Source organism: Miniopterus schreibersii (genome assembly GCF_964146895.1).
Source record: "Miniopterus schreibersii genome assembly, chromosome: 4".
Classification (NCBI taxonomy): domain Eukaryota; kingdom Metazoa; phylum Chordata; class Mammalia; order Chiroptera; family Miniopteridae; genus Miniopterus; species Miniopterus schreibersii.
In genome coordinates, this window is record NC_138105.1 from 101,076,038 (window position 1) to 101,103,338 (window position 27,301).

General features: G+C 59.0%; 4 protein-coding genes across 10 annotated transcripts in view; 3 read left to right on the top strand and 1 right to left on the bottom strand.

The window, feature by feature from the left end:
- The window catches only part of SNX8 (sorting nexin 8), a 28,381-nt gene extending 14,970 nt beyond the window's left edge, over positions 1-13,411 (top strand). Inside the window, exons 4-11 of one of the 2 annotated variants that reach the window (XM_081134498.1) lie at positions 1,076-1,197; positions 2,187-2,267; positions 3,092-3,252; positions 3,822-3,954; positions 7,008-7,076; positions 8,359-8,502; positions 8,703-8,852; positions 10,710-13,131. In XM_081134498.1, the coding sequence (XP_080990624.1) occupies positions 1,076-1,197; positions 2,187-2,267; positions 3,092-3,252; positions 3,822-3,954; positions 7,008-7,076; positions 8,359-8,502; positions 8,703-8,852; positions 10,710-10,778 (929 nt within the window). In that variant the 3' untranslated portion in view covers positions 10,779-13,131. Of the gene's footprint in view, positions 1-1,075; positions 1,198-2,186; positions 2,268-3,091; positions 3,253-3,821; positions 3,955-7,007; positions 7,077-8,358; positions 8,503-8,702; positions 8,853-10,709 lie in introns of both variants that reach the window. The other variant, XM_081134499.1, reaches the window with a different exon arrangement.
- Positions 13,412-13,510: 99 nt separating this feature from the next.
- Positions 13,511-19,201, bottom strand: NUDT1 (nudix hydrolase 1). Its single transcript, XM_081134508.1, has 4 exons — positions 18,958-19,201; positions 18,435-18,592; positions 14,049-14,194; positions 13,511-13,827 (listed from the first exon to the last, which is right to left on the bottom strand). Exons 2-4 carry the CDS (start codon positions 18,584-18,586, stop codon positions 13,655-13,657), a joined length of 471 nt encoding a protein of 156 aa, XP_080990634.1. The 5' UTR covers positions 18,587-18,592; positions 18,958-19,201; the 3' UTR covers positions 13,511-13,654.
- On the top strand, positions 19,025-23,322 carry MRM2 (mitochondrial rRNA methyltransferase 2; the record flags this gene model as incomplete). Of its 2 annotated transcripts, XM_081134507.1 has the most annotated exons (3): positions 19,025-19,061; positions 21,465-21,754; positions 22,880-23,322. In XM_081134507.1, the coding sequence occupies exons 1-3, from the start codon at positions 19,054-19,056 to the stop codon at positions 23,320-23,322; spliced, it is 741 nt and encodes a 246-aa protein (XP_080990633.1). In that variant the 5' UTR covers positions 19,025-19,053. The 2 variants fall into 2 exon arrangements, with proteins under 2 accessions (XP_080990633.1, XP_080990632.1); XM_081134506.1 differs by lacking the exon at positions 19,025-19,061 and having other exon boundaries at positions 20,011-21,754.
- The window catches only part of MAD1L1 (mitotic arrest deficient 1 like 1), a 222,584-nt gene continuing 216,945 nt past the window's right edge, over positions 21,663-27,301 (top strand). Inside the window, exons 1-2 of one of the 5 annotated variants that reach the window (XM_081134494.1) lie at positions 24,671-24,738; positions 25,842-25,997. The gene's annotated coding sequence lies outside the window, so the exon portion shown is untranslated. Of the gene's footprint in view, positions 21,755-23,781; positions 23,843-23,907; positions 23,927-24,660; positions 24,739-25,841; positions 25,998-27,301 lie in introns of those variants that run through there. The other 4 variants (XM_081134495.1, XM_081134493.1, XM_081134496.1 and 1 more) reach the window with 4 other exon arrangements.

The following is a 27,301-nucleotide window of genomic DNA, read 5'->3' on the forward strand; positions in this document are numbered from 1 at the left end:
GGAAATAACTTGAGATTTAATACAGTTCTCCAGTTTTTTCAAAAAAATATGTTTTTATTGATTTCAGAGAGGAAGGGAAGGGGGGGAGAGAGAGAGAGAAACATCAGTGATGAGAGAGTCATTGATCGGCTGCCGCCTGCACGCCCCCGACTGGGGATCAGCTCGCAGCCCGGGCACGTGCCCTGACCGGGAATCGAACCGGCAGCCTCCTGGTTCATAGGTCGATGCTCAGACGCTGAGCCACACTGTCCGGGCACAGTTTCCCGTTTTCAGCATTCTGAAATCTTAACGTTGTACGTGAACACTTTCCCGTCTCCCGGTCACCAGCTACCGCAGAGTCTAGAGAATGCGATTTTCTCATGTCCCACGTGGGCTGCAGAACAAACTGCTTGCGTGATGTTGATGGCGGACGCTCAGGGAAGGCGGGGCCGAACGTCCCGGGGAGGTGACCGCTTGCAGAGACCCAGGCATCAGAGTCGGGCCTGGAAATGCAGGCCCTGGGCAAGCCTGGTCGTGGGTCCAGCATTTGTGACAGCTGGCCTTCCTCCTGGTCCCCAGGGGAGCTTTTCAATATTTTAAATACTATTTCTATTTGAGGTTAGACTTAAGTGCCCTTAATGTACACGTCTGCTTTCCTTCCTTGAAGTGAAAATATTTGGTCCAAATGAGATCTATTAATTGGCTCCACCACAGGGTGAGCTGCGCGATGGGAATGGGAAAACCGGGTTGAATTAACGCGCGTGTGGCCAGGCCTGTCCTTGCAGGTGGGCTACAGGGAGGGGGCTTCCGTGGGGCTCAGACCCTGGGTGGTCGCAGCAGGCTCGGGGTTTTCCTCCGCCGCTCCTGACCCACGTGTATGTGGGGCAGGCGAGGGGGTGGGGGCTCTGCTCTTCCTCCCGCAGCCTCCTTGGGCGTGATGCCCGCTGCCCTGGGCTGGCAGTGCCGCGGGCTCCGGGCTCCTCTCCGAGATGCTCTGAGCACTCAGCCTGGACGGCCTCGGCCCGAGGGCACAGGGTCCCGCCCACAGGGGGTGCGAGCACCGGGCTGTGTTTGGTGACCCGTGTCCTCTCTCCAGCGGACAGGGAGTTCATTGAAGCCCGGAGGAGAGCCCTGAAGCGCTTCATCAACCTGGTGGCCCGGCACCCCCCCTTCTCAGAGGACGTGGTCCTCAAGTTGTTCCTGTCCTTCAGTGGTCCCGTGAGTACATGGGAGACGTGTGGTCCTGTCTCTAAGCCCTTGTGTTTCTGCTGCTCTCTGGCCCTAGTCCCTGGTTTGGCTGCCACGAAGGCTCTATTTCAGCAGCAGCCAAGACTAAGGCTGTTCTCTTGCCAGGCAGCAGGCTGGGCAGGATGCTAAGAGGCTCCTGGGTCTGGACTTCGCAGGGTTTTGTGTCCATGTGGAGCGGGGAGTTCTCAGTGCAGCGTGTGGGCCCTGAAGCTGGTACACGGGGAGGCTGTGGTTTGGAGGGTTTACGGACGTGCTGGAGACCCCGATGTGAATAAGCATCTACTTTAAACAAGGGCCACGTTTGAGAAGCGCCACTGGACCACCAGCTGAGCTGCAGGGATGTGTCCTGGGAACAGCCTGCGTGCACGTTAATTTCAGTTGGGAACCAGGGTGGCAGGTTCTTCCCCAGACCATGGTCACGCGTCGAGATTAGGGTCAGGAGGCTGAGGCACAGCCACCACCCTGGCCGCAGCCCTGTCCCCAGGACAGTCAGCTTCTCCGCAGGAGGGAGGTTTTGCCCAAGGGACCCTCTCATTGTGGGGGTGGGATGGAGGTGGCTCCCACCAGGACACGTTGCTGGTGGGATAGGTGTGTTCCTGGCCCCTCTGTTAGAGGGACCCCTCCTTGAGCGGGGACCTGGGAAGGACCCCACCCTCACCCCTGCTGCAGGAGGGCCCGGGTCAGGGGGCAGAGGCAGAGGCGGCGGAGCCTGGCTTTCTCTTCCCCTCACTTCATAGAGGCAGAGGGGCCTCTGACCCCTAGAGAAGGCCCCCCGTCCGTGGGCAACAACCCTAAAGCTTGAGAAGCAGCGAGGAGATTATGGGATGCTTATGCTCAGGTGGACGGTGGAAACTCACGTCTCCCGGAGAGGCCTGAACCCTGCTTCGGAGCGACCGGTCTCCTGCTGGCTGCTGGGCGGCTGCTGTCGGCCGTAGTGGTCAGCTTGTTTCCTCTCGCAGGACGTGCAGAGCAAGTTGAAGGAGTCGGCTCAGTGTGTTGGTGACGAATTCCTGAACTGCAAGCTGGCTACTCGGGCCAAGGTACGTGTCTGGTTCTGGTCACGACTCCCCCTTAACCAGAGCAGTGCCCCTCTCACCTCGGCAGTGTGCCCGGGTGAACTGAGCTCCGCAGCAGGCTCTCTCACGTCACCCTCATGTCGTGCTGATGTCACGTCCGCTGTGCAGGGAGGGGACAGGTCAGAGACGCCACCACCTACAAGGCCGCAGATGTCTGAGCTTTGCGACCCGGAGCCCCCAGGCTCTCGTGCTGTGACCTGAGGCTTGTGACTCAGACATGTGCTTGGTCACCAGCCTTTTGTCTTTGAGGGGATTGATTGTCACCTAAGTTTATTTTAAATGTAGTTAATCTCATCTTTTTCTCAAAAGGATTAAGGTAGCTGTTTGATAGCTTTTTTTCCTTCTTACCTGCTTCTCCATACAAAAACCCAGACTCTTTTACCTTTGTTTTACTCCCTAAGCTTTCCGTTTTCTAAGCACGATGTAGTTAGTAACAGTTAATATTCACGCTGGTTAAAATGAGGGCTGCAGAGGCCCCCCCTCATGTGGACGCCTGTCTGGATTCCACGCTCCTCATTTCAAGTCCAAGGTTATTAGTCGAGCGTTGTCGTCAGGACCTCCAGTTTGACCAGTTTCGGTGGACACTAGGGTCTAGCCTCGTGGGGGTCATTCAGTTTGTGCAACAATGTTTCTGTTTCTCTTGGACACAAGGGGAGGTGGAGGGCCAGCTTCGGCCCCGGGCATGTCTCCGCATGACCTGGGTTTGGCAGCCTGTCCATCTCCTGTGGGGCGTCTTTGCTGAAAGGCGTTACACGCCTGGTGATGAAGTTTCCCTCCTCCCCGGTCAGGACTTCCTCCCAGCCGACATCCAGACTCAGTTTGCGGTTAGCCGGGAGCTGATTCGAAATATCTACAACAGCTTTTACAAGCTCCGTGACCGGGCCGAGCGGATGGCGTCCAGGGCCATTGACAATGCTGCTGACCTCCTCATATTTGGGAAGGAATTAAGGCAGGTGGCCCTGTTAGGTTCCACAGCGCCCATGAGTGGGAGGGGCCTTTTGGTGCTGGGCTAATGCATTTACCATAACACCCCTCGTTCTGACCCGTTCCACTCCAAAGGGGAAGGGGAGGGCTGGGCAAGTGGGAGAGCATATCGGGAAGAAAAGAGATGGAGAATTTAGGCAGAGAAACATGGATTCCCACACTTGGAGGCTCACCAGGGTCTCGAGGGCCATGTTCCCTGTTGTCAGAATTAAAAAGATTGGTGTGACTTTGGGAAGGACACTGGGGCTGTGGATGCTCCCTCCGCCCTGGAGGAGAGGCGGGCCTTCACCTGGACTCCGCCCTGCACAGGGCAGCGGGTCTTATGGGGAGGAGTGGGAGCAGCAGGCCTGGGCTGAGGCCCCTTCTTTTTGGCAGGCCCCCAGACTTCCCTGCAGCCACTCTGGGTAGTGAGGGTCCAGGTCAGGGGGTGCAGGGAACCAGGATAGCGTGGTGTTGGGGCAGAGGGAGGTGTCCGGTTGGACTGGCTGTCAGCTTCCACGCCCTGAGTGTCTCCTCTGTTTTGTTTTGCCTCAGTGCTTTAGGGTCCGACACGACCCCGCTCCCTTCCTGGGCCACTCTGAACAGTAGCACGTGGGGGTCCCTGAAGCAGGCGCTGAAAGGCCTGTCTGTGGAGTTTGCGGTGCTGGCCGACAAGGCTGCGCAGCAGGTGAGTGATTCGTCCCGACGCTCCTGCTCCTGCTCCTCTCCCTGCTCCTGCTCCCGCTCCCCTCTTGCTCCTGTTCCTGCTCCTCTCCTGCTCCTGCTCCTCCTGCTCCTCTCCTGCTCCTCTCCTGCTCCTCCTGCTCCTGTTCCTGCTCCCACTCCTCTCCTGCTCCTGCTCCTCTCCTGCTCCTGTTCCTGCTCCTGCTCCTCTCCTGCTCCTGTCCTGCTCCTCTCCTGCTCCTGTTCCTGCTCCTGCTCCTGTTCCTGCTCCTCTCCTGCTCCTGCTCCTGTTCCTGCTCCTGTTCCTGTTCCTCTCCTGCTCCTGTTCCTGTTCCTGCTCCTGTTCCTGCTCCTGCTCCTGCTCCTGCTCCAGGGAACGCCCTGTGCCTGGGCCCGCGGGAGCGGCTCCTTAGATGCTCGTCGGAGTGCTGAGTCTCGAGTGAGGGACCGCTGTTCTTGGGTCACGACCGCACACCCCCAGCTGTTCTGGGTGGCTCCCCGTGGGCCATTTATGTTCTTAAGAGGGTTGATGGTGACAAAACAAATGGGATTCTAGTCTCTTGAGGCTTTGCTGAGATGTCACCTGCCCTTAAAAATGTCACCTTGGCCTGGCAGGTGTGGCTCAGCAGTTGAGCGTCGACCTATGAACTAGGAGCTCACTGGTTCAGTTCCCCGTCAGGGCACATGCCCAGGTTGTGGGCTTGATCCCCAGTCAGGGGCGTGCAGGAGGCAGCCGATCAGTGACTCTCATCATTGATGTTTCTCTCTTTCTCTGAACTCAATAAAAACATATTTTAAAAAATGTCACCTTGGACCTCACTTCTGGGTGGACCAGGTCCCATGTCCCTGCCCTGCTTTCACCCACACAACCTCAGGAAAAGCGTCTGCTGCACGGGCAGGTGCTGTTTGTAGGAATCTATGAAGATCTTGTGGTTGTTGGGGATCAATCTGAAGACACTCTGTTTACTGTCAGGCTGAGAGGGCCATCTGGCTGCTCTTCTGCAGTAAAACTTACATAGTTTTCAGGGTGTTAGTTGGCTGCCTAGTTCTTGGGGAGATGGTGTTTAGGCTGCTAGCAGATGGTTTTAAATGAATTGGAACAACATGAACTGTGAAGGCCTGCGGCCTGCCTGACAGTCGAGCTGCTTGGTAGCCAGCTGGAGACCCGCAGCGGCCTGGCGGGTCTGACAGTGCAGTTGGCGGCTTTCAGGCCCCGGGGGGCGCGAAGGGCCCAGGATGCCTCTTCCTGTTCATGCTCTGGAAAGTCCTGGGTTTTCCTTCTCTGTGGTCAGTGCCTGTGTGTTCCCTCTAGAAACCAGGTGGGGCGGCTTTGGTCTTAGAATTGGTGCTGGACCCGGGTCTCCAGGTCTGACAGGTGTGACAGTCTGAGGGAGGGCCAAGGACTCGGTGGCAGAGGTCTGGCCATAGGGAGAGGCGGGCGAGCTGAGGGACCTCGGTGGGCTCAGCAGTGTCCTGTGCTGGGACCTCGCTCAGGTTACTTTGTTCTCTGTTCCTGTTTCCCCATCGATTGAAAGCAAGCGGCTGGACTAGGTCATTAGAAACACTTTATTTCACCTGTTGGACCTATACTCAAAACATAAAAATGAAGCTACTGTTGTTGCAGGGCCCTTGGCCCGCACAGCCCCTCTTCCCAGGTAGCCTTGGGGTTTGGGGTGGGGGCACCACAGTGCAGGATGGAAGTCCCTAAGGGCATTTCTAGCACCTTTGCTGATTCAGACTTGGAGGCTGTTTCCACCTTGAACGGGGTCAGGCTTCTGATGTGAGACAAGCCCGTAGTTTGAGGCTCCTCCAGCTCTGAGGTTCTCTGATCGGATCTCACAAACGCTGCTTTGAAATTTCACGTCTGAAGAGGTGTCATTTCCTGCATAGTCCCACTGTCCTTGGTGGTTTCACGTTGAAGTGAAATTAATAGTTTTAACACGAAACTGGGTCAGACCAGCGACCCATCAGGCCTTTCTTCCCTTCACTATGCTGAACAAATAGACATCTGAGGGTTGGCGTTCCTAGTTCTGTTCTCACCGGTCCTGGTTTTACTCTCCCCAGAGCTGCTAGTGGGAGACCTAGGGGCTCTGTGCCAGCCCGACAGGTGAGACTCAGGTGAGGCTGTTTTTGTGGTGACAGTGTCTGTGCTTTTGGTAAAGGAGCAGGTGTGGGTGGTTTAGGGACTTGTTAGCAGATGACACGACCAGGAGGGAGCCCTGAGCTCCCCCTGCTACAGACCGGGGAGCGGTGTGTGCCCCACTCTGTGTCCCTCTTCCAGTCAGGAGGGTACAGGGCACCTGTGGCCACTGGGTATTTTCCTGTAACCTCAGTGATGAGAATCTCGATTCTGGGTGTGGGATCCAGTGGCCTGGAACCTCTGAACTCAGAGGTCCAAGGGACCCTGGGTCCCCAAGTTGGTGCCAGAGCCTGGGTAGGGGCCCCTGGCTCCCCGCCACTGCTTGTATTCCCATTAAGCCTGCCCTTCTCACTTCTTCTCGTCGGCTTCCTCTGGCTGCACCCTCCCTGTGGGTTATGGGATGAACTTTCCACTGTTGGCCGTACGAGCTCTGGATGTGGTAGTAGAGACTCAGTTTCCCCAGGAGCCGGGGTGCACCTGGAAGAGGCGCTCAGCTAACACCTGGGAGAGGCACTCGGCTAACACCTGGGGGAGGTGCTCAACTGACAAGCTCCCAGTGTCAGGTGGACACTCGGGTCTCATAGGGCCTGCTGAGCTGCTGGGGAGGGCGTTGGAGCACCCGGCTCTCCTGGGGCCTGTGGGACATGTGGGCTTTGGAACGTGGGAGGGACAGGCCGTGTTGAACGGTGGGCATGGTGGGCAGGTAGCCTGGGGAGGTGAGGCCTCTGTTATCGAATGGCTGGGCTCTGTGGCTTCCCTGCCTTGTGTTGGGGGCTGCCGGGGTGGGGTGGGGGGTGGGTGGGCTCTTCTGCAGAGCTGGCTGGGTCCCAGGGAAGAACTTCCTGGCCTGCAGCAGCCTGACTGTGGTGGGTCTGGGCCCCGGGGGTGCGGCGTTGGGTAACCAGCCTGCTCTCTAGGGCAGACAGGAGGAGGGCGACGTGGTGGAGAAGCTGAGCCTCTTCCTGGACCTGCTCCAGGCCTACAAGGTGAGTCCTGCTGGACTGGGCTGGGCAGAGCCCTTGAGAGGGAGCCATGCTCCATCCAGGGCAGCGAGAGTCGGGAAGCTGGGCGTGGGGGCAGATGCCCTGGGCAGTCTCTGCGCTGTGGCCCCCGGAGGTGTCCACGGACCTCTGGCTTCCCCAATCTGAGAGCAGAGGGGTGTGTGTGTACGTATGTGCGTGTGAATCTGTGTGTGTGATTAGGTGTTGGTGTGTATGTGAATCTGAGTGTGTGCATGCACGCGTGTGTGATTAGTGTGTGAATCTGAGTGTGTGTGATTAGGTGTTGGTGTGTATGTGAGTCTGAGTGTGTGCATGCATGCGTGTGTGTGATTAGTGTGAATCTGAGTGTGTGTGATTAGGGGTGTGTGTGAGTCTGAGTGTGTGTGATTAGGGGTGTGTGTGAGTCTGAGTGTGTGTGATTAGGGGTGTGTGTGAGTCTGAGTGTGTGTGATTAGGGGTGTGTGTGAGTCTGAGTGTGTGTGATTAGGGGTGTGTGTGAGTCTGAGTGTGTGTGATTAGGGGTGTGTGTGAATCTGAGTGTGTGCGATTAGGGGTGTGTGTGAGTCTGGGTGTGTGTGATTAGGTGTTGGTGTGTATGTGAATCTGAGTGTATGCATGCACGCGTGTGTGTGATTAGTGTGAATCTGAGTGTGTGTGATTAGGGGTGTGTGTGAGTCTGAGTGTGTGTGATTAGGTGTTGGTGTGTATGTGAATCTGAGTGTATGCATGCACGCATGTGTGTGATTAGTGTGAATCTGAGTGTGTGATTAGCGGTGTGTGTGAGTCTGAGTGTGTGTGATTAGGGGTGTGTGTGAATCTGAGTGTGTGTGATTAGGGGTGTGTGTGAGTCTGAGTGTGTGTGTGCGTGTATGTGGGATTAGGTGTTGGTGGGCATGTGTGGCTCCTGTTTCCCACACGCCTTCCGATCGGGGGCACTCGGGCCCTGGGGACACGCCGGTGTACCTCCCCGCTGCTGGCTGGACACAGGCTTCTGGAGATGGGCAGCGTGCCCGTCCGCCCGGTGGCCCAGCTCCACGCTGTCCGTGCTGCGCGTTTCACGGGGTTTGGTTTGTGGTTCCGCTGGGCCCTCACCGAGCTGCTGTTCCGTGAACGCTCGCCGAGCGTGGAGCGAGCGGGGGTGAGCTGTTGGTGAGAGGGAGCGTCGTTCTTGGGAACCCTCCCACCGACGGGAGCAGCGCCGACTGGGCGGGACCCGCGCCCTCCGGCCTGCCCGCCTCCGGCAGCGGCCCGCTCTGGCTCTCCCCAGGACCTGTGCGAGCGGCACGAGAAGGGCGTGCTGCACAAGCACCAGCGGGCCCTGCATAAGTACAGCCTGATGAGGCGGCAGATGAGCGCCGCCCACGGCCAGGAGCCCGCGTCCGTGGAGCAGCTGGAGTCCCGCATCATGGAGGTGCCCTGAGCGTGGGGGGCCGGGGGGGCTGCAGGCGGGGGCGGGAGCCTGGGCCTGCCTCTGCTGGACCCCGGAGCCCTCGGTGGGTCTCTGGCCCTCTGGACACCAGGCTGGGCCCTGTGGGGGGAAGGGGCGGGGCCCGGGCGTGAGGGCCAGAGCGTCCGCTGGGCCCCGAGCAAGGGAGGCTCTTTGCTCCGCAGCAGGAAGACGCCATCCAGACAATGGAGCTGCGCAACTACTTCTCCCTGTACTGCCTGCACCAGGAGATGCAGCTGGTCCACGTGTACCTGCCCCTCACCTCCCATATCCTCGGGGCCTTCGTCAACTCCCAGATCCAAGGGCACAAGGAGGTGGGCTCCCTGTGTGACTGGGGGTGTGTGGGAGGAGCAGAGCGAGAGTACAGGAGCAGTTTCCCACCTTCTGGAGGACCCCGGGAGTCAGGTGAAGCATGCAGAGCCCCAAGAACTGAGAGAAGAGACCGTGGGAGTCGGGGGGAGGCCACTGGAGCAGGGGAATCAAAGCTGCTCAGCCTCCTCCCGCTGGTGGTCCTCTGCCTGTGGGGAGAAACGCTGTTGTCCCGAGACGGGGAAGCTGCAGCTGTACTTACTGGACCCAGTCACCTGGAGCCATCAACCCCTAGCTCCCGCCCTTGGCCATGGCTCACCCTTCCCAACAGCAACACGTGTGTCCCTCTCCAAGTGGCCTCAGGTCCTTGTCTGTCCAGGAATTGGCCTTGTGCTGTCCCACAGCCCTGCTCCTGGTGCACCTGCCCTGGGTCACTGGGGGCACGGTCACCTGAGGGGGCATCTGCTGTGGCCACCTCCTGCTCCTTGGCACGGCTCAGGGGTCTCAGGCTCAGAATTTCTAGAACGTTGACTCAGATCCCAGCTCTGCGGCTGTTGTGAACTCTCACGGCCTTGGTTGGGTCAGTAATGTCTGTGGCCTGGTTTTCCTATCTGAACTGGGACATAAAATACAGCGGCCTGAGGGTTCAGCGGGAGCTGGGCTGCAGGTAGCCACCTGGTCTGTGGCTGTGCTGGGCACACAGCTGCACTCAGCCGGCCCTGTCACCAGGGACCACAGAGACTAGTGAGAGATCCAGGGAGGAAGGGGCTTGTCACTCGTGGAGGCCTGTGCAGGGTGGGGCAGGGCAGGGAGCTTTTTGTGAACAGCCATAGAATGAACTCAGACTCAGAGTTCACAAAGGTCATTGGCCACAGCTTGGAGGGTGGGTTAGGATGGAGAACTGTCAGAAGATGGAGATTCTCCATCCAGCCCGGAGGCGACTGACCAGGCCAGCGGACAATCGAGACCCCAGTCTAGAACCAATCGTGTCAGAACCGCCTCGAAAGTTTGTGCAGCAGGCAGATCGTGGGTACAGATCCTGCCACGGCCCTGACTGCTGTCTCGGGGCCAGGACTCGGGAAACTGTGCTGTTAGTGGGACACCAGGTGACTCTGGGATGGGAGGACTCTAGGGGAGACCGGGGGAGTCTGGGGTAGAACCCTAGGGGACAGCAGGTGAGTCTGTGTCGCACCTGGGTCAGGCTGTTGGGACCCCGATCCTAGATTTTTCTATTGTAGGTGACTAATCCCTGATCTTGTGACATGGAGACTAGACTGCTCCATCTGCATGTCCCCAGGGCCACGCTCTGTATCTCTGTTGTCACATGAGGCACTCTGCCACCAATACTGGTTTTGGACACCCGCCCATGGCCAGAGCCATCCCGCTCCTTGTGCCCACGTGTCCCTGTCTCAGCCTGGACACTGCATGGCTCAGTGGGTGGGGCGGCGGGTCCTCTTTCTGCCATGTTTCGCTCGCTGGTGTGGTTGTTGGCGGAGGTTGGCCTGGTGTCTGACCTGCTAGCCAGAGGCCAGCGCTTGCAGGGCTGTTAGAGAGAATGCTGGAGATCACAGTGTTTCTTAAAATTTTGTGTCCAGCTGACTTGTGTCCCTTTGGTCCTGCATGCAGGGACGTGGACTAGCCATCTGTTACCTCTGGTTTCCGGCCCCCTCTCAATTTGGGCTTTGTCTCTGGAGGGATGGGTCACGATGCAGGGAGTGGGAAGGGCACCTTTGGGGCAGGTGACACATGCCTGGTGGTGGCATGTCCCCTTCTGCCTCAGACACTAGGCGGGCTGTCTGGTGTCCCATAAAGAGCTATGAGTGGGGCTGCGCCCGCCGGCTGACCCTGTGCTCTCCCCGCAGATGAGCAAGGTGTGGAAGGACCTGAGGCCCAAGCTGCACTGCCTCTTCGCGGGACCCTCCAGCGCCTGACCCCGCCGTGGTCCCCGAGGGACAGCCTGTCTCACTAGTGCCAGAGGACCCGGCACCCCCACTAAAACTTCTTTCCAAACGGTGTGTCCCTGTTTAATTCCATTCAGATGGCGGCTGTCCCCCATGTCCCACTGGCTGCCACTCTTCGGGCAGAAGAGCTGACATCAGAGCTGGTGGGGCCAGGATCCAGGTACCGTGGCTCCCCTGCCCTTGTGGGAGCAGAGCTGAGGACACGCCCCCAGGTCTCTAAGCATCCACAGAAGCTGAGGCCACGTGGGGTCTGCTGCAGTTGTCCCCAACCCCAGCACTGTGGCCTGTTGGTCTGGTGGTGTGAAGTGTTATGTCCTGGAATGGTTTTTCTCCCGGCACTCAGAGGGTGGGTGGCAAGGACGTTCTCCCAGATGGTGCCTGGGGTGTGTGCAGGGACCTCGAGTGCAGGGACCCTGTGTGCAGGGACCTCAAGAGCGGGGACTCTGTGTGTGGGGACCCCTTGAGTGGAACAGTGGGAAGGGCTGCATTAGCTGAGCAGGGACGAGGCAGCTGAAACCCTGCAGAGGGCAGGACCACCCCTGTAGCCAGCATGCCGTGTTGGTCAGTGAGGGGCAGCCCGGCTGCTGCGGCCAGCAGGTAGTCCTTGGGGGTGTGTGTGGGGTGGCCGTGTGAGCTTCGGAGCCACAGCAGGAGCTAGAAGGGGAGGCGGCACTATCGTTGGGCGCTCAGACTTCATTTCTAGGGGACAGACCAGACCAGCGAGCAGTCCCGGTCTGGGACTGGCCTGCGACAGTGTCCTGTGTCCCTCCGTACATGCATGTGCATGTTACTCTGTGACTGTGTGCTGTGGTCTGTGGCGTGGAAGGCCAGGTGGCCTGGTGCTTGGCCGTCTGTCTGGGTGCTGGGAGCTGCTCTGTCCTTCCCGTTTTGGTGCATGAGGCTGGAAGGGCGAGGAGGGGAGGGCAGTGGGGTGTTGTCTGGCAGGGGCTGTGGACCAGGGGTCTCTTGCTCTGGTTACCCTTTCAAACCAACCTCATTTCCATGGGTGAGTAGAGCCCTCTCAGCCTCCTGCTCTTGCTGGCCCAGCCACCTGCTTCCAGGGTCTGAGGGGACTGGTGTCTTGCAGCTCTGGGGGTGGGGTGGGTGCTTCCTGAGCCCCATCCGTGTGAACAAGCAGCAGACAGGGCCCCTTGAGGAACAGGTGCTAGAGGGTCTGACTACAACATAGGGTCGCGGGGAGCCCGCCTCCCAGGGCTGCTGCCTGACTCAGGGTTGTCTGATGTCGTCTGACTTCCAAGCCCGTGTGTCACCTGGGGACACACAAGACCCTGACCTGGAGGTGGAGGCTCTAGGGTACCTGCAGCCAGACAGGCTAGCGCATCACCTTCCGGGGGAAGTGTCGCTGGGGCACACCCTTCCCTGGGCTCTTTGTGGAAGCAGCTGTGCAGGGAGAAGGCTGCTGAGCTGCCCCAGCCCGATGCCCTGCTGTGGCCAACGTGCCTTCCTGGGTTGAGCTGGGCATTGTACTCCCAGGGCCTGGCAGGTGGGGGCTGTTCTTGCTTTTTGGTCTCCCTCTTTGGAAACGGGTTCTCAACCGCGTCGAGCAGCCTTGTGCTGCCCCTCCAGGCACTTCTGCACACTTGACCATGAAGTATGACTGCCAGGCCTTTTCTGTCCTGTCCTTCAGCAGCTGCTGCTCACTCACCTGGGGCCTGTCGTGGGCGACGGGGGACAGTGACCACCATATAGGCAGTGGAGAGTCACACAGATCCCCAGCCAGGCCTGGGGCTGCAGCAGGAAGGGGGTGACAGGGAGCATCTCCCAGGGCAAGCTCAGGCTCTCCCTGCACAGGTCACTAGGCTTGGGGTGGCGGGAGGGAGGGGGGCCTGCATGCCTCTGCGCCCTCCTGCTGCCTGAGCTGTCTTTGCTGTCCCTGGGAGCTGAGGTGCCACCACAGCCTCACCTCGCCCAGTAATGGGAACCCCAGTTGCAATGCCCCATTGCACCCTTCCTGCCACACAGGGAGGAGTCACTGCTCCTGCTCGTGCTCCAGAAAGGCGAGCAACAGCACCACTGGCTCAGCCTGGCCCGTGGTTGGTCCCTCCCGCCTGCGCCCAGCTCACGCAGCGGTAACCAAAGACACAGAGCCTGTGGGGCCTGTGGGACTCGGCTGGCGCTGTCCGGGTGGGTCTGCATCTGAGGCCTTTCCTCAAGTCAGTTTTGTGTGTGAAGCACTTTAGCGGGCTGCCCGAATCAGTGATGGCCACACCGAGTAAACTGGAATTGTTTACAGATGGTCCACATTCTGAGGTTTTCGTCAATGAACTAACATGAACAACAATTAAACATATTTATAAAAGTTAGGTGAAGTCATGAGTTCTCTGTGTAAGTGAGTGGGTCCCACCTTCTTGCTCAGACATTGGGAGAACGGCCCCATCCTCGTGGGCTAGGGGAGGCAGCCAGTCTGCGATGCATTAGACCAGGGTTTTGGCCTTGGGCCCTGACTGTCCCTTGAGTCACAAGGCTGGTGACCTGCCTGTTGGTTCACCTCCGTGATCCCAACAAGAGCTCGTGGTACCGAGCAAGTCAGTGCCCAGCCCCTCCACCAGCAGCCACGATGAGACTGTCACTGAAGCTGCCCCCTTGACCCTGCCGGCTTGTAGCTCCCTCTGTTTGCCCCGTAATGCGGGTCACAGCCCAGCATGTCTGGTGCCTTCCTGCGGGCGCGCAGGTGAGGAATGTTGAAAAGTGAAAAACATTTATTTTTCTTCCCATCCAATCACATTCCAAATACAAAACCCAGGCGGGGCTCACCTGGTGGGCCCACAGCACAGCTGGGTGGCCGGCGGCAGGTGTCGCAGCCCAGGGGCCGGGCAATGCTGTCTCTACACTGTGTCCACCTCGCACAACTTGTAGTCCAGGATGGTGTCCTGGCCCTGGAACTTGAAGTACCCATGGAATTTCTTCTTCTTAAGCAGGAGGGGGAACCAGTAGCTGTCATCCGGCCACATGTCAGCGAAGGGGATTTGGTCCAGGGGGAACCACTGGGGCCGCATTTCTGTAGGGGGTGGAAAGAGCATGGATTTCAGCCCAGATTGAAACTGACCTTTCTTTCCTGAGGCGCCTGCCAAGTGGTACTGCCAGGAGCTTTCGCATCAAGCCCTCATGATGCTGTTTCAGTTCAGAGTAGGAAGGGGTCAGGGCGGGTGTTGGTGCCCCCCGGTGCCGCCTCCTTGGCGGAGAGCAGGGGCAGGCTGCCAGGTGCACGTGTGGACTCACCATCGCTCTCCGTGGGCGTCCCCCGGATGCTGTCTGTGCAGAAGATGTGCACGTCCATCAGCTCAGGCTCACCCGCGAACTCAAACAGGATGTGGCCCGTCTTGTGCAGCGTGTCCACGGTCACGCCACACTCCTCCTGCAGCTCCCTGTGAGCAGACAGACAGGAAGAGGGCAGGAGCTACAGCAAGGTGCCCACGTCCACGCAGAGCCCGGAGCAAGGTGCTGGGAAGACCAAGAGTGGAGTATTTGCACGGAGGGCCAGGAAGCCAGAGAAACAAGCTGGGCGGGCTCAGTGTCTTCACTCTCACGGGAAGATGACAGAGCTGCACCCCCCCACCTGTCCACAGCTCCTGCTCTCCCGTGGGCTGCAGGCTGCGGAAACCTGGGTCCTAAACCGAAGGCTTTCCACATGAAGAATCATCCTTCCTCACCCCACTGAGAGCACAGGCGCACACGGCAGGTGCCAACTGCCTTAACCTCTGTTCCTGCCAGAAGACCCCCTCACCCCTCCAGCCACCTGTTCGCGCTTGATCAAGGCGTGGAGCTTTGTGCCTCTCTCCACTCCCCCCCGCTGGCCTGTTCTCAGGGCTGCTGTGCTCGGAGGGGGTCAGGGTAAGTCTCAGCGCCAGCACAGCCAGGATGCCCCAACCACGTCAGTGCAGTCGCCTATTTAAAAATATTTCCAGTTGCATGCTGACTGCACAGTCTTGCAAGCAGTCCAGATACCACTTCACTGTTTTTCTCTGGGTGTTTCTCTTTTGAACACCCTGCAAAAAAGCGGTAAACGCATCATACTCTGTACCCTCGCCTTTCACACAGAGCGACACTGCACATCGATGGATTCAACCGGTTGGTTTCTCAAGGCTGTTAAAGTAACACAGAGTTTTAACTTGCTCATCATGAAGCCCCTGCCTTGAGCGTGGATACACCCGGTACCACCGATTTCTCACTCTAACAAGTGCTTTCTGGAAGACCTGTGCTGGGGACTCTGGGGACCCAAGGTGCTGCAACCCTGAAACTTGTAGTCTGTTTCTCTGTTTAGAGACTCTCACTTCCCCACTGCCCTATACTTAATGCTGTTTCTATAAAAATGTCCTGATTACGTATGCCATTTATAGCTGTATGTAAAAAGTTTCTGGCCCAGCCGGTGTTGCTCGGTGGATGAGTGTCAACCCATGAACCAGGAGCACCGGGTTCGAGTCAGTCAGGGCACATGCCGGGCTGTGGGCTCGAGCCCCAGCAGGGTGTGCAGGAGGCAGCCAGCCAATCGATGCTGATGTCAGTGTTTCTATCTCTTCTTCTCCCTTTCTCTCTCTAAAACAATAAAAACATTAAAAAAAAAAGTTTCTTTAGCTCAGCTCTCCAGGTGGTCCTAGGAGCATGATACAGTTACTTCCTGTGCTTGTAAGGAGAGGGGACTCAGGGAAAACATCAAACACACACACATTGGGTTAAAATGGTCTAATTTTGGTGGATCCACCCTGACCTTCCTGGAAGTCATTTCAACTGTACTTTGTTAGCTGAGGTGGTTAATGAAAATTAGACTCACCTAAAACCCCCAAATGTGGGTGTTGACTTAGGGGTGCACATGGCTACCCAGTTAAAGCAATAAGCTCAGGGGGGCCCCACCCCTCTCAGCAGCAGGCTGGTGGATCTCACCTTTGAAACCTTCATGTCCCGAGTCAACGTTCTGACTAACCTCACCCTGAGTACCCGGCAGTGTGAGACGTGAGTACCCCTCACTGGCAGAGCTACTGCTGCCCGTCGCCGGCCGGGTGACTCGACGGGGATGATACTGCTGCCCTTTGCAACGTGCCTGGTCTCGTCTGCGATGCTGCCCCTGAGGGCCATCGAGCGCACAACACAGCAGTCATGTGCCTCGAGGGTGGGGGACCCTGGTGCAGCTGGGATCCCTGCAGCTACTCCTCCAAGACCGCCTCCCGGAGTTCTCTGAACACAGTGCTCTGCACCCTTGCCGCGTCGGGAGCCGTCAGGGATGCTGGCCAGAAAGATGGGCTCGCGCTCCCTCCTACAGCCCAAATGGACACTCTGAGGGTCCCCAGCCCCCCAAGAGAATGCATCATTCTTGAAGCTCAGGTGGCCCCCCTGCCCTGGGGATGCTGGCACATTCTGGAAGGGATCACACTCCCACACACGACCCTGAGTCTGCAGGTGAGTGAGGCTCTTGAACTACGGCTGCTTTGGGACCCAAAAGGGCAGCTCAGTGGATAAAGCCGGCGCCAGACTCACTACCAAGGCATTTGCAGGTTATAAGCTGGGGCGATGGCAGTCATCCCCAAGGCCCTGCTGCTGGGGCCCTGGGACCCATCTCAGCCTGCATTAGAATGCACCATCCGGCCTGCTCCTCTCACCCCGCAGGGGCAGGGGCTCAACAGTCCTTCGTGGAAGGTGTTCTGACCCTTAGCTCCACCCCCCACACCCTACACTCCAGCTGGTACCCCAGTGCCCTTGGGAGAGGAGACGGGGGTCCTGGAGAGAGCTCCTCAGAGCTGACCTGATGGCCCTGGAGCGAGCATGGTGCCACGCGGTCCCCACGTCTACTGGTCTAAACCAGGCAGGCAATCTGTGCCCCAGGAGGCTGACCTTCTGACCTTGGTCTCAGCGTGAGGCCTGTCCCTGCATTCATGAAGAACGCCTGGCCCTTGAGCTCACATCTTCTGAGCATGGGAACCACTAGTGTGCTGTGGCCACACAGCGGAAAGGTGTTTTCCAGGGGTAGCCTGCTGCCTGCAGGGGCAGGGGACACCCTTGTGGATGCCCAGGTATCAAAAAGGAGGTCCTTCCACAGCTCCACCTGCTGGATGAGGCCCCAAAGTACAAAGACTAGTGAACCTCTAAGCGATTTTCAACCATCTCATGACATGTAAACTAATTACTAAAAACCTGTGGCACACCAAAAAAACACACACTTTTTGCCTATCTCACAAAAAAATAGGTGTAATTTTGATTCACAGTGACAACTATTATTGTGTTGGCTGTTGTCACTTTTTATTTGACCATCTAAGGGAAAAGAGGTCAGTGCCCCTGACTAAATAGTCAGGTACTGTATATTTAAAAATTCTTGCGGCTCACTGGCTGAAAAATCACTGCTTGAAGAGGGCATTTGAAACCTTTATCATAAGCTGTGAGTAAGTCTGAACAAAACGTCGTGGATTTTACGAGGGATCCATGATCTGTAGTGAGGTCAGGACAGAGGTGAGGAATGAAGTCATGGACCATGGGGCTGTGGCTCAGTGGCCTCTGATGGTCCAGTGAATGAGTGGAGGGCCAGCACAGCAGAACTACTGGAAAGCCCAAGCTGGAAAGGAGCCCCATGCTGGCCACAGATGCAGGAGCTGCAGGGTGTTTGTAACTGGAACCCTGAACAGCAGCAAGACAGTGGATCACTGCTCACGTGGACAGAACGTCAGGAAGAACCCAGACACAAAGGAATATGAGTGATGCTACTTACAGGGTGTTTTTGGATGGGCCAACATCATTCACTGTGACAGAAGTAGGGGTGCAGGCCGCCCTTTGGAGGGCAAGGTCCAGTTCTTAAACACCCTCTGATGAAGATCTGCACTTTCCTATATACACACTGTACTTCAACTCAAACTTGACTTTATAAAGTATCTTAGTCTTGGCCTCATGGAGCACCTTTGGGGGAAGGGCAGACGACTAACAGAATGACTAGAAAGGGTGAGAGTGCTGTGAAGGAAACACACAGGATGAGACTTATTGAGAAATACCAGGAGGGGGGCCTTCTTAGGTGTGAAGGCCGAGGAGGGGTCAGCCAAAAGAGCCAGGAAGAGTGGTGGTGGGAAGGGTGACAGCTTGGGGTGTCCTAGGGGTGGAAAGCCAGTCAAGGGTGAGGGGGACAGAGATGGGAGGCTGACCAGGCCTGGGTAGAAAGAGGAAGCCTGGACTTCTCAGGCCAAGCCACAAGCACAACAGCTTCCCAGACATGTCCTGAAAACCACGACCAGCTCAGCAGCGGCTAAGGGGCACCCGGCGCTCAGCACTGCCCAGGTCCTTCATGTGCATGGTCTCAGTCTTCACAGCGGTCCTAAGGGGTAGGGGCTGGTACCTTTTTAGGTTTATTAAAGGTGTTGTTATTGATTTTAAAGAGAGGAAGGGAGAGGGAGAGAGAGAAACACGTATCGGTTGCCTCCTGTACGTGCCCTGAGCAGGGGCTGAACCCGAGACCTGGGCACGTGCCTCGGCCAGGAATCGGATTCAGGGGCGGGAGGGCGCCTCTGACAGCTGCGCTGACCGGGCCTGTCGTTCCCACCGCGGACGAAGAGCTGGAGGCTCAAGGGTCAGGCCCCTGCTCCAGGTCCCCGGCTCGCGGCGGGGAAGCCAGGCCTGGCCCCCGCCCCGCCTCACCTCTTGGCGCCGTCCTCGACGGTCTCCCCTTCTTGGACTTTGCCTCCGAAGCCATTCCACCTGCCGGCGCCGAAGCCCCGCTTCTTCATGCCCAGCAGGACCCGCTGGGGCTGCAGCACCAGCACCAGGGTGTAGAGCCTGGAGGCGCCCATGGTCCCCTGGGTGCCACGAGGAGGGGAGGAGGCGGGTCAGCTGGCGGGGGCGGGGCGCAGGGGGGGCCCGCGGGTCCGGGCCCCGCTCCGCGCGCGGAGGAAGCCCGCCCGGAGCCAAGGGCCTGGGGTGGGGGGCCCGGCCAGGCCCGGGGCGGCGGGGGGCGAGGAGCGCGCCTTCCCTTCCCCGCGGCCGCGCGCCCCCCGCACGGGGCAGGCGTCGGCTCCCGCGGCTCTCGGGCCCGCCTTTCCCCGGCGCGCGGCTCCCCGGGTTCAGCTCCCAGTTGCCCCGGCCCCGGGTCCGAGCTCCCAGCCGCCCTGCTCCCGGCCCCGCAGCTGCCCTGCTCCCGGCCCCGGCCCCGGCCGCACGGCACCTGGCTGCGCTCCCAGCCCCGCGAGCCACTGTAGGGGGCGTGGCCTCGGCCGGAAGCGGAGCCGGCACTTCCGGCGGCGCGCGCGGGACGTCGCGGATGGCGGGGTGAGCGGAGGCCGGGCGCCGGTGGGGGCCGGCGGGGCGGCGGCGGTCCGTGGGGAGCACCTGCTGCGTGCGGGGGGGCGGGCGAGCCCAGGTGCCGTCGTCCGCAGGGACCCGCCCGCCTCCGTCCTGGCCCGGACAGTCCGCCCGGCGGGGTGACCAGGAGGACCGGGCACCCGAAGCAAACTGTCGGCGAGGCTCGGAGGCGCGACGGGCAGGCACAGAGCTGTACAGGGCTTGAGGAAGAGGGGGCAGTGAGGTGGCCCTGCAGGCGGAGAGGAGGAGGGGGCAGGTGAGGTGCGGGCAGGTGAGGTGGCCCTGCAGGCAGAGAGGAGGAGGGGGCAGGTGAGGTGTTCCTGCAGGTGGAGAGGAGGAGGGGGCAGGTGAGGTGGTCCTGCAGGTGGAGAGGAGGAGGGGGCAGGTGAGGTGCGGGCAGGTGAGGTGGCCCTGCAGGCAGAGAGGAGGAGGGGACAGGTGAGGTGGGGGCAGGTGAGGTGCGGGCAGGTGAGGTGGCCCTGCAGGTGGAGAGGAGGAGGGGGCAGGTGAGGTGGGGGCAGGTGAGGTGCGGGCAGGTGAGGTGGCCCTGCAGGTGGAGAGGAGGGGACGGGTGAGGTGGTCCTGCAGGTAGAGAGGAGGAGGGGGCAGGTGAGGTAAGGGCAGGTGAGGTGGCCCTGCAGGCAGAGAGGAGGAGGGGACAGGTGAGGTGGGGGCAGGTGAGGTGCGGGCAGGTGAGGTGGCCCTGCAGGTGGAGAGGAGGAGGGGGCAGGTGAGGTGGGGGCAGGTGAGGTGCGGGCAGGTGAGGTGGCCCTGCAGGTGGAGAGGAGGGGACGGGTGAGGTGGTCCTGCAGGTAGAGAGGAGGGGACAGGTGAGGTGGTCCTGCAGGTGGAGAGGAGGAGGGGGCAGGTGAGGTGGCCCTGCAGGTAGAGGTGAAGCTTGTGAAGAGTACCGCAGGCCTCAAGGCTGTGGCACAGGGCTGCTGAGACAGGAAAGGCCGCTGTGGCTGAATCCAGGATGTGGGATGGGGCGGAGAAGGTCAGAGGTCAGCTGCCCAAGCAGGGGGACATGTTTGTGTAGCTCCCGTCTCCAGCCTCCCTTGACCGTTGGGGTTCAGTTGGGATTCGTTCTGGCACCAGGACCACTCTGTGCCCTCTTCCTATGAGACCCCTTGTGCCATTTGAAGGCCGTGTTTCCTGAGTTATTGTCTTCAGGTCTTGTCATCACACTTTGGTGTTGAAGGGGCTTTGTTCTGGAGCCATGGGAATGATGGTGATGCCTTTCTTTTCATTAGGAAAGTGGGTTTGGAACCTATTTTGTAGGTCCGAGAGTTAAATTAGGGCAGGTATGGATAGCTCCTGGCAGTCCCGTAACCATTAAAAACCTAACTTTTCCAAAGAAACCTGGAACTTGCTCTTCAACTAGTCACACAAGTTCATTCAGTTTTGTTCAGAAACGTGAAGGTCAGGCCTGGCTAGCTGCCGCCAGATTTGCTTATCGGGGAACCAAGTAGCCAGGCAAGGACCTGTCTTCCTGGGGCTTTTTCGCAGTCTCCCGCCGCCGAGTGAAAGTTGCACCAGCTGGGAAAGAATGTCCCCTTCACTAACTTTGTCAGTACTATTAACCGGTACTGGGAAGATCTTGGTGGATACAAACAACTGTCACTGATGTCTGAGTTTTCCTTATGGAGAAAACTTAGGAGAGGAGAAACATTTATGTTATTTACTTGAGAGAGATTGATTTGTTGTTCCATGTATTTACACGTTCATTGGTTGATTCTTGTATGTGCCCTGACTGGGGATCAAACCAGCAACCTTGGCGTATGGGGACGATGCTCTAACCAGCTGAACACCCAGCAGGGTGAAAAACACTTCTTGGCTCCAGGGCAGCTGCCTGCTGTATTAATCAGCTCTGGCTGCCACAACAGGCTCTGCAGACCGGGTGGCTTTAACAACAGAAATTTACTGTCATAGGGCTGGCCGCCAGGCAGTCCGAAATCAAGGTGTTAGCAGGGTTGGTTTCCTCTGAGGCTTGTCTTCTTGACATGTAGGCAGCCATCTCCTTCCTGTGGTCTCACATGCTTGTCCCTCTGTGCTTGTGTGCCCTAATCTCTTATAAGGACACTAGTCCTATTGGATTAGGGCCCACCCATATGACCTCATTTTAGCTTAATTACCTCTTTAAAGACCAGTCACATACTGAGGTACTGGGGGTTAGGATTTCAGTATGAGTTTTGGGTGTCACAGTTCAGTCCATGCACCTGCTTTCTTGCTGTGGCTTTGTCAAGTTGCCTCCCCTTCTGGGCCCCTGTTCCCCATCTCTAAAAATGCAGGGGTTGCATGGACGGCCCCACTGAGCTTGGAACTTGTGGATGTGGGATTGCAACCTGTCGGCTCCCTTTCCCTCATCAGGTCCTGGAAGCTGGCATGTGCTATCCTGCAGTGTCACAGGTTCCACACAGCTGGGAGTCACTACAAGGCTCGGACTGGTGCTGAGCACCTGTGGCTGATGCGGCATTTGAAGGACCCATTTGTGAAGGCTACTAAGGTGGAGAGTTACCGGTGCCGAAGTGCCTTCAAGCTTCTGGAGGTGGACACGAAGCATCGGATCCTGCAGCCCGGCCTCCGGGTCTTAGACTGCGGGGCGGCCCCTGGGGCTTGGAGCCAGGTGGCTGTGCAGAGAGTCAACGCTGCAGGCACAGGTGGGGTCTCCTATAGCTCTTAGGGGAAGCAAAATCTGTAGACACCATGAGCCGGAGGACAGAGGACTCAGAGCGGTTGAGCCGCTTTCCGAAGGCAGAGACGTCTGAGTTGGTTGTTTAGTAGTAATGATGATAAAGTCAGGACACTGACATTTTCAGAATGGAAAACATGGTAGAAAGGTACAGTGATAATTAAAATCACCTCACTTGTGTGTTGGTGTGCATCCTTCTAGAATTCGTTTTTGCACACATAATGCCATATATATACTTTCTTTTCAGAGTGCTGTTATACCAGTCTCCGTGCTGCTGTGGAGCCTTAATGGAGCACTTTTCCTTGCTTAGTAGTGCTGTCTTTCTGTGACAGCAGCCCCAGAAGTTTCTAGGTCCTGGTTCCTGAAGCCCTTGGTCACCCTGAGGTCCTGCTGGGGCTCCAGATTCTCAACTCCAGTTTAACCTGAGGGACTCAGCTTTTATCTTTCATGTTTTCGGGTTTTGTCAAAGTTTTTTTTTTTAAGCCTCACGTGAGGAGATGCTTATTGATTTTAGAGAGAGGACAATAGTCATGCAGGCTGGAGGTCTTGTTTTAGGTAACATGAAACAGTGACATCTTTTTATTTCACAACTGGTAGCACTCAAATACGGGCAGGGTATCAATTTTGGACCTTGTTTGCATCTGCCCTTTACCCCATATCTTGGCTTCTTTCTCACGGAAAGAATTTGGATTAAGATGCAGATGGATTTGCTGATTCAATCCAGAGGCACTTTATGTGCTAGTGTATTTTCTATTTTAGTTCATCAGAGATAAGGACCCTCACGGAGAGCAGCCTCAGGAAGTGAAATGAATTCAGAGCTGGGGACAAGTCCAGTGGGGGACCCCAGGTCTGCATTTCACTCTGGGACAGTCACTGAGCCTCTCTGGGCCTCAGTTTCCTCAGCTGTAGAGTGAAGGACCACCCCTCCCCCACCTGTGTTCTTGCAGGATGTATAGAAAGTGGGAAAAGACCTGTGTCTGCCTGTTTGCACATTAGCTCTTTTCTTTGGCCCTATTTCATTCCTTTGTGGCATGAACTTGTGTGGGAAGAATCAGGGGTAAAATAAATAATTCATTCACTGTTTCCTCCTTAGATCCCAGTAGCCCTGTTGGCTTTGTGCTTGGGGTTGATCTTCTTAACATATCACCCCTGGAAGGAGCAACTTTTTTGTGCCCCGCTAATGTGACTGACCCAAAAACCTTGCAGAGGATCCAAGAACTGCTTCCTGGCGGGAGAGCAGATGTGATTCTGAGTGATATGGCCCCCAATGCCACAGGGATCCGGGGCCTGGACCACGACAGGCTCATTGGCCTGTGCCTGTCCCTTCTGGACATGGCTCCAGATATCCTGCACCCTGGGGGAACATTCCTCTGTAAGACCTGGGCTGGAAGTCAAAGCCACCAGCTACAGAAAAGACTGACAAAGGAATTCCAGAGCGCGAGGACCCTGAAACCTGCAGCCAGCAGGAAAGAATCCTCGGAGGTGTACCTCTTGGCCACACAGTACCGCATGGCGAAGGGGTCTGGGGAGCACTGAGCTTTCTCCTGCCATTTCTGGTTCTTTTCACTGCAAATACAGCTGCAGGCTCCTGAGGTGCGGCTGGGGGGCCTGGGCGTGGCCTGGGATGCAGCAGGCAGGACAAGTGAGGGACAGAACTCTGTTCAGCAGCCATTATTAAAAACTGTCTATCATGCCACTTGTGGGTAAGTTATTGAGACAAAGATGCCAGGAGGAGAAGACAGGTGGGGAGGGAAGGGAAGAACCACTGAGGCAGAGCTGGAGACACACCTCCCGCCGCCCTCTACAGCTCAGCTAGTTGGGAGGAGCAGGCTCCTCCGTTGCTCCGGGAGCAACACAGGTCTCCAGTTGTGATTTTGGCTCCACAGTATAATGTAGAAAAGCCTGAAATTTCCATCTGGGGGTTAATTTCCATGTTTGGTGAGTGACTTGGAAATACACCCCTTCTTCCAGCAGGAGGGTTCCCAGAGCAGTCAGGGGAGGCGGTCCGAAAGAGCTCACGCGGGGGTGGGTGCTCCGGGCTCCGCGGCCAGCAGCGGTGAGCGCGTTCACTTCCCTTGACCCTCCGGGCTTAGAGCCGTCTCCTAACAGGCTGTGTTGCTCTGAAGGGCGTTCCGTGCGTGTGAGTTGGGTGTTTAAAGACGTTTACTGGTTTCTTCAGAGCGTCTCCTGCGGGCGTGCTCACCCCCAGCGGCGTGCGCTCGCAGGGTCGGCGGGGTCCGGGGCCAGGGCTCCCAGGCCGGGCGGGCCCGCTGCCGACTTCGCTTCCAGGGCGGGCGGTCCAGTCGGGGCACCTGCGTCCCGCTGGGGCCACGCGCTCCTCCGGCCCTGTTCCTTCTGGGGTCGCGAGCTTTGTCCCCCGGAAGAAGGGCCTGCAGGGCAGCCCGGCCGTAGCCCGCCCGGGGCGCCTGGAGGAGAGGCGCGCGTGCTCCGGGCAGGCCGAGGTGCTGCTGCTCCCGGCCCCCGGCCCGCGGGCCGTGACCCGGAGCCCTGCGGCCCAGGCGGGGCCGCCCCCGACGCTCACGGGGCACCCAGAGGGCGCTGGGAGGGCCCCTAGCAGCGGGGCGTCTTCTTTGCCCGGCGGGCCCGAGGAAATATGGCCGAGGGGACGCCAGGGGACGCGGGTAGGCGAGTCCGCGGGCGGCGGCGGTGCTGCTCCGCACGACACGGCGGGGGCGGGGCACCCGACGGTCCCGTGGGCCGGCCGCGGGTTCCGCGCTCCCTCGCGGCGGGCTCCCCGGGGGTGAGCGGATCCCGGAGCCCCCGAGAAGCCCGCGGGGCCAGCGGCTGCGCACGCCCGCAGCTTGACGGCCAGCCCCGCCTAGTCTCGCGAGAGCGCAGCCGCACCTCGCACGTCTCGCGAGACGCGGGCGGAGAGGAGGGAGATCTGAGCGGCGACTGCGGCGAGGAGCTGACGGGGCCGGCCGGCGAGGGGTCCGTCCCAGGCCGGGCGAGGGGGGGCCGGCCGGGGTCGGGCGAGGGGGGGGCCGGCCGGGGTCGGGCGGCGAGGGGTCCGTGCGGGGTCGGGCGAGGCGGGTCCGTCCCGGGCCGGGCGAGGGGGGGTCCGTCCGGGGTCGGGCGAGGGGAGTCCGTCCGGGGCCGGGCGAGGGGTTCCGTCCGGGGCCGGGCGGGCACCGGGAGGGCCGAGCTGAGCGGGGGCTGGAGATCCGGGGCGGCCCTGGGGTCGGGTTAGGGTCCAGGTCCGAGCCGGGCCGGGCTGTTGCTGAGGCCGAGGCTGGGCGCCGCCCCCTCCGTCGTTCTCCCGCCGTCCGGCTCTGACAGGGCGCCCCTGGGCGCCCCGCTGCCCTGCTCTGTCCTGCGCCGTCCCCGAGCGCTCCCTCCTCTGTCCCCATACCCCCACGTCTGTCCCCGAGCCCCCCGTGACTCCGAGCCCTCTTCTCTCTCTCGCCCCCCTCTCCTGTCCCTTGCCCCTCCTCTCTTCCCGACCCCCCGTCCCCGAGCCCCCACATGTGCCCCTACCCCTCCTCATCCTGTTCCCCTTTGCTCCGACCCCCTGCCCCTCCTCCCCCTCTGTCCCGAGCCCCCGTCTGTCCCTGACGCCCCTGCTCCACCCCCGCCCCTCCTCCATCGCGCCCCCATCGCGCCCCCCTCTCCACCCCGCTCCCCCCTCCTCCGCAGCTGCTGACCCCCTTCTCTGCCCCCAGCTCCCTCTGTGGCCAGGGTCTCCGCCTGCCACCCGCTCCCGTCCGAGCCCCGCTGCTCTCGGCGCCCCCTGCTGGTCCCCGAGGCAGCTTCGGGGAGAAGGGGCGGCGGGACCTGCGGGGGGGCGGGGTCGCGGTGGCCGCGGAGGAGGCGCCTCTCCTGCGGGGTCCCCAGGGGGCCCCTGAGGCTCACCTGCCCCTCTGCGGGGAGAGGTAGGAGCCCCGCGGCTCCGCACCGGGCGCGGGTGGGAAGCCACCTGCCCAGCCAGCTGCTGGCGGTCGGCGGGTGGGAGCCGCGCTGCTCACCGGTGTGAGCGTAGGGGGAGCGCAGGTGGCCCGTGGCCTCTGTGGCTTCAGCGGTCATCCTTTGCCCAGGACCAGGGGGCGTGGAGAGGCAGTGGGCTGTGCGCTCCCAGCTTGGGGCCCGCGGGCTGCTGGAAGATCGGGGTGTCCCGGATGAAGAGGATGGGGTTTGAGCTGCGGCCTGATGGCGGGCTTCGTGGAGCAGCTTAGTTCCAGACCGCTGAGAATGTATGTGCTCTTCCATTCCCGTGTGCTGCGCGCTCCGGCTCTTACAGGGATGGCATCTTGAGAGAGGATATGTTGGCCAAACTTCCCATCGTGGGATGGAGAGTGCAGTGGTCTAATCTTGGCAGATGTAAGGGTCAGCTCTGCTGCCGCCCTCGGAGGCTCAGGGCACTGGGAGCACCAGCTCTGTTCTCTCCTCCAACCCGCTCTCCATTTACAGCATGAAGGAGAGGTGGAAAGAACAGACACCTTGTGCAGGGGTGGGAGTGAGGGCCTATGGAAGACAGGGCGCTGCACGCACAAGGCCACGGTTCTTGTTAAAAAGGAAATTATGGCCCCGCAGGTGTGGTGCAGTGGTTGTGTTGACCTATGAACCAGGAAGTCACAGTTTGATTCGGGTCAGGGCACGTGTCCAGGTTGCGGGCCCCATCCCCAGGGTCAGGGCACATGCCCAAGTTGCTGGCCCCATCTCCAGGGTCAGGGCACATGCCCAGGTTGCAGGCCCCATCCCCAGGGTCAGGGCACATGCCCAAGTTGCAGGCTCCATCCCCAGTAGGGGGCGTGCAGGAGGCAGCTGGTTAGCCACTCTCATCACTGATGTTTCTATCTCTCTCCCCCTCTCCTTTCCTCTCTCTCTAAAAATGATTAAAAAAGAAAATTGTGAATGAAAGATTCCTCACTTTCTGCTTTTATTGGGGGGGGGGGTTGTTTTCAATGTAATACTTAAGGGAAATCTGCTGGAGTCAGCTTCTCCTGAGGGGAAAACAGCTATTACCTGTGGGAAGTCACACCTTTTGGCTGCTAACTGTGCCTGCTGCACTCCGCCTCTTTGCTGGCTGGGCTGGTAGCCTGGCTGGTGTGAGGCCAGAATAGGCACAGGCTTGGGGATGCGGGTTCCTTGCTGCTGCTTGTCCTCAGCCTTCAAGCCTTGGCTTGTGGAGCACAATCAACCTGTAGAGCCAGGCAGACCCAGCTTCCAGTCTCCGTTCTGTCACTTCCTGAGATGTCTCATGTCAGATTACAAGCAGAATGACAGTCAAACTCTTTGGCAGCAGGAGTGCCATCTGCTGCTTGAAGACTTAGGGACTCTGTAACCTTTACAGCCACTTAGCAAGGCGGGTTTCGTGATGTCGGTTTACAGATGACGAAACTGAGGCTCAAGGAGCCTTGGTGCCCAGTAAATGTCAAATACCTTTCTTTTTGGTATTTACTTGGTTGAAAATAGTAATTTTTTGATGTCATTGTTAACAAATGGGCATTGTGGTCGTGGTCATCCTGATTGCACTGCCATGTGCTTTGTTGTGATT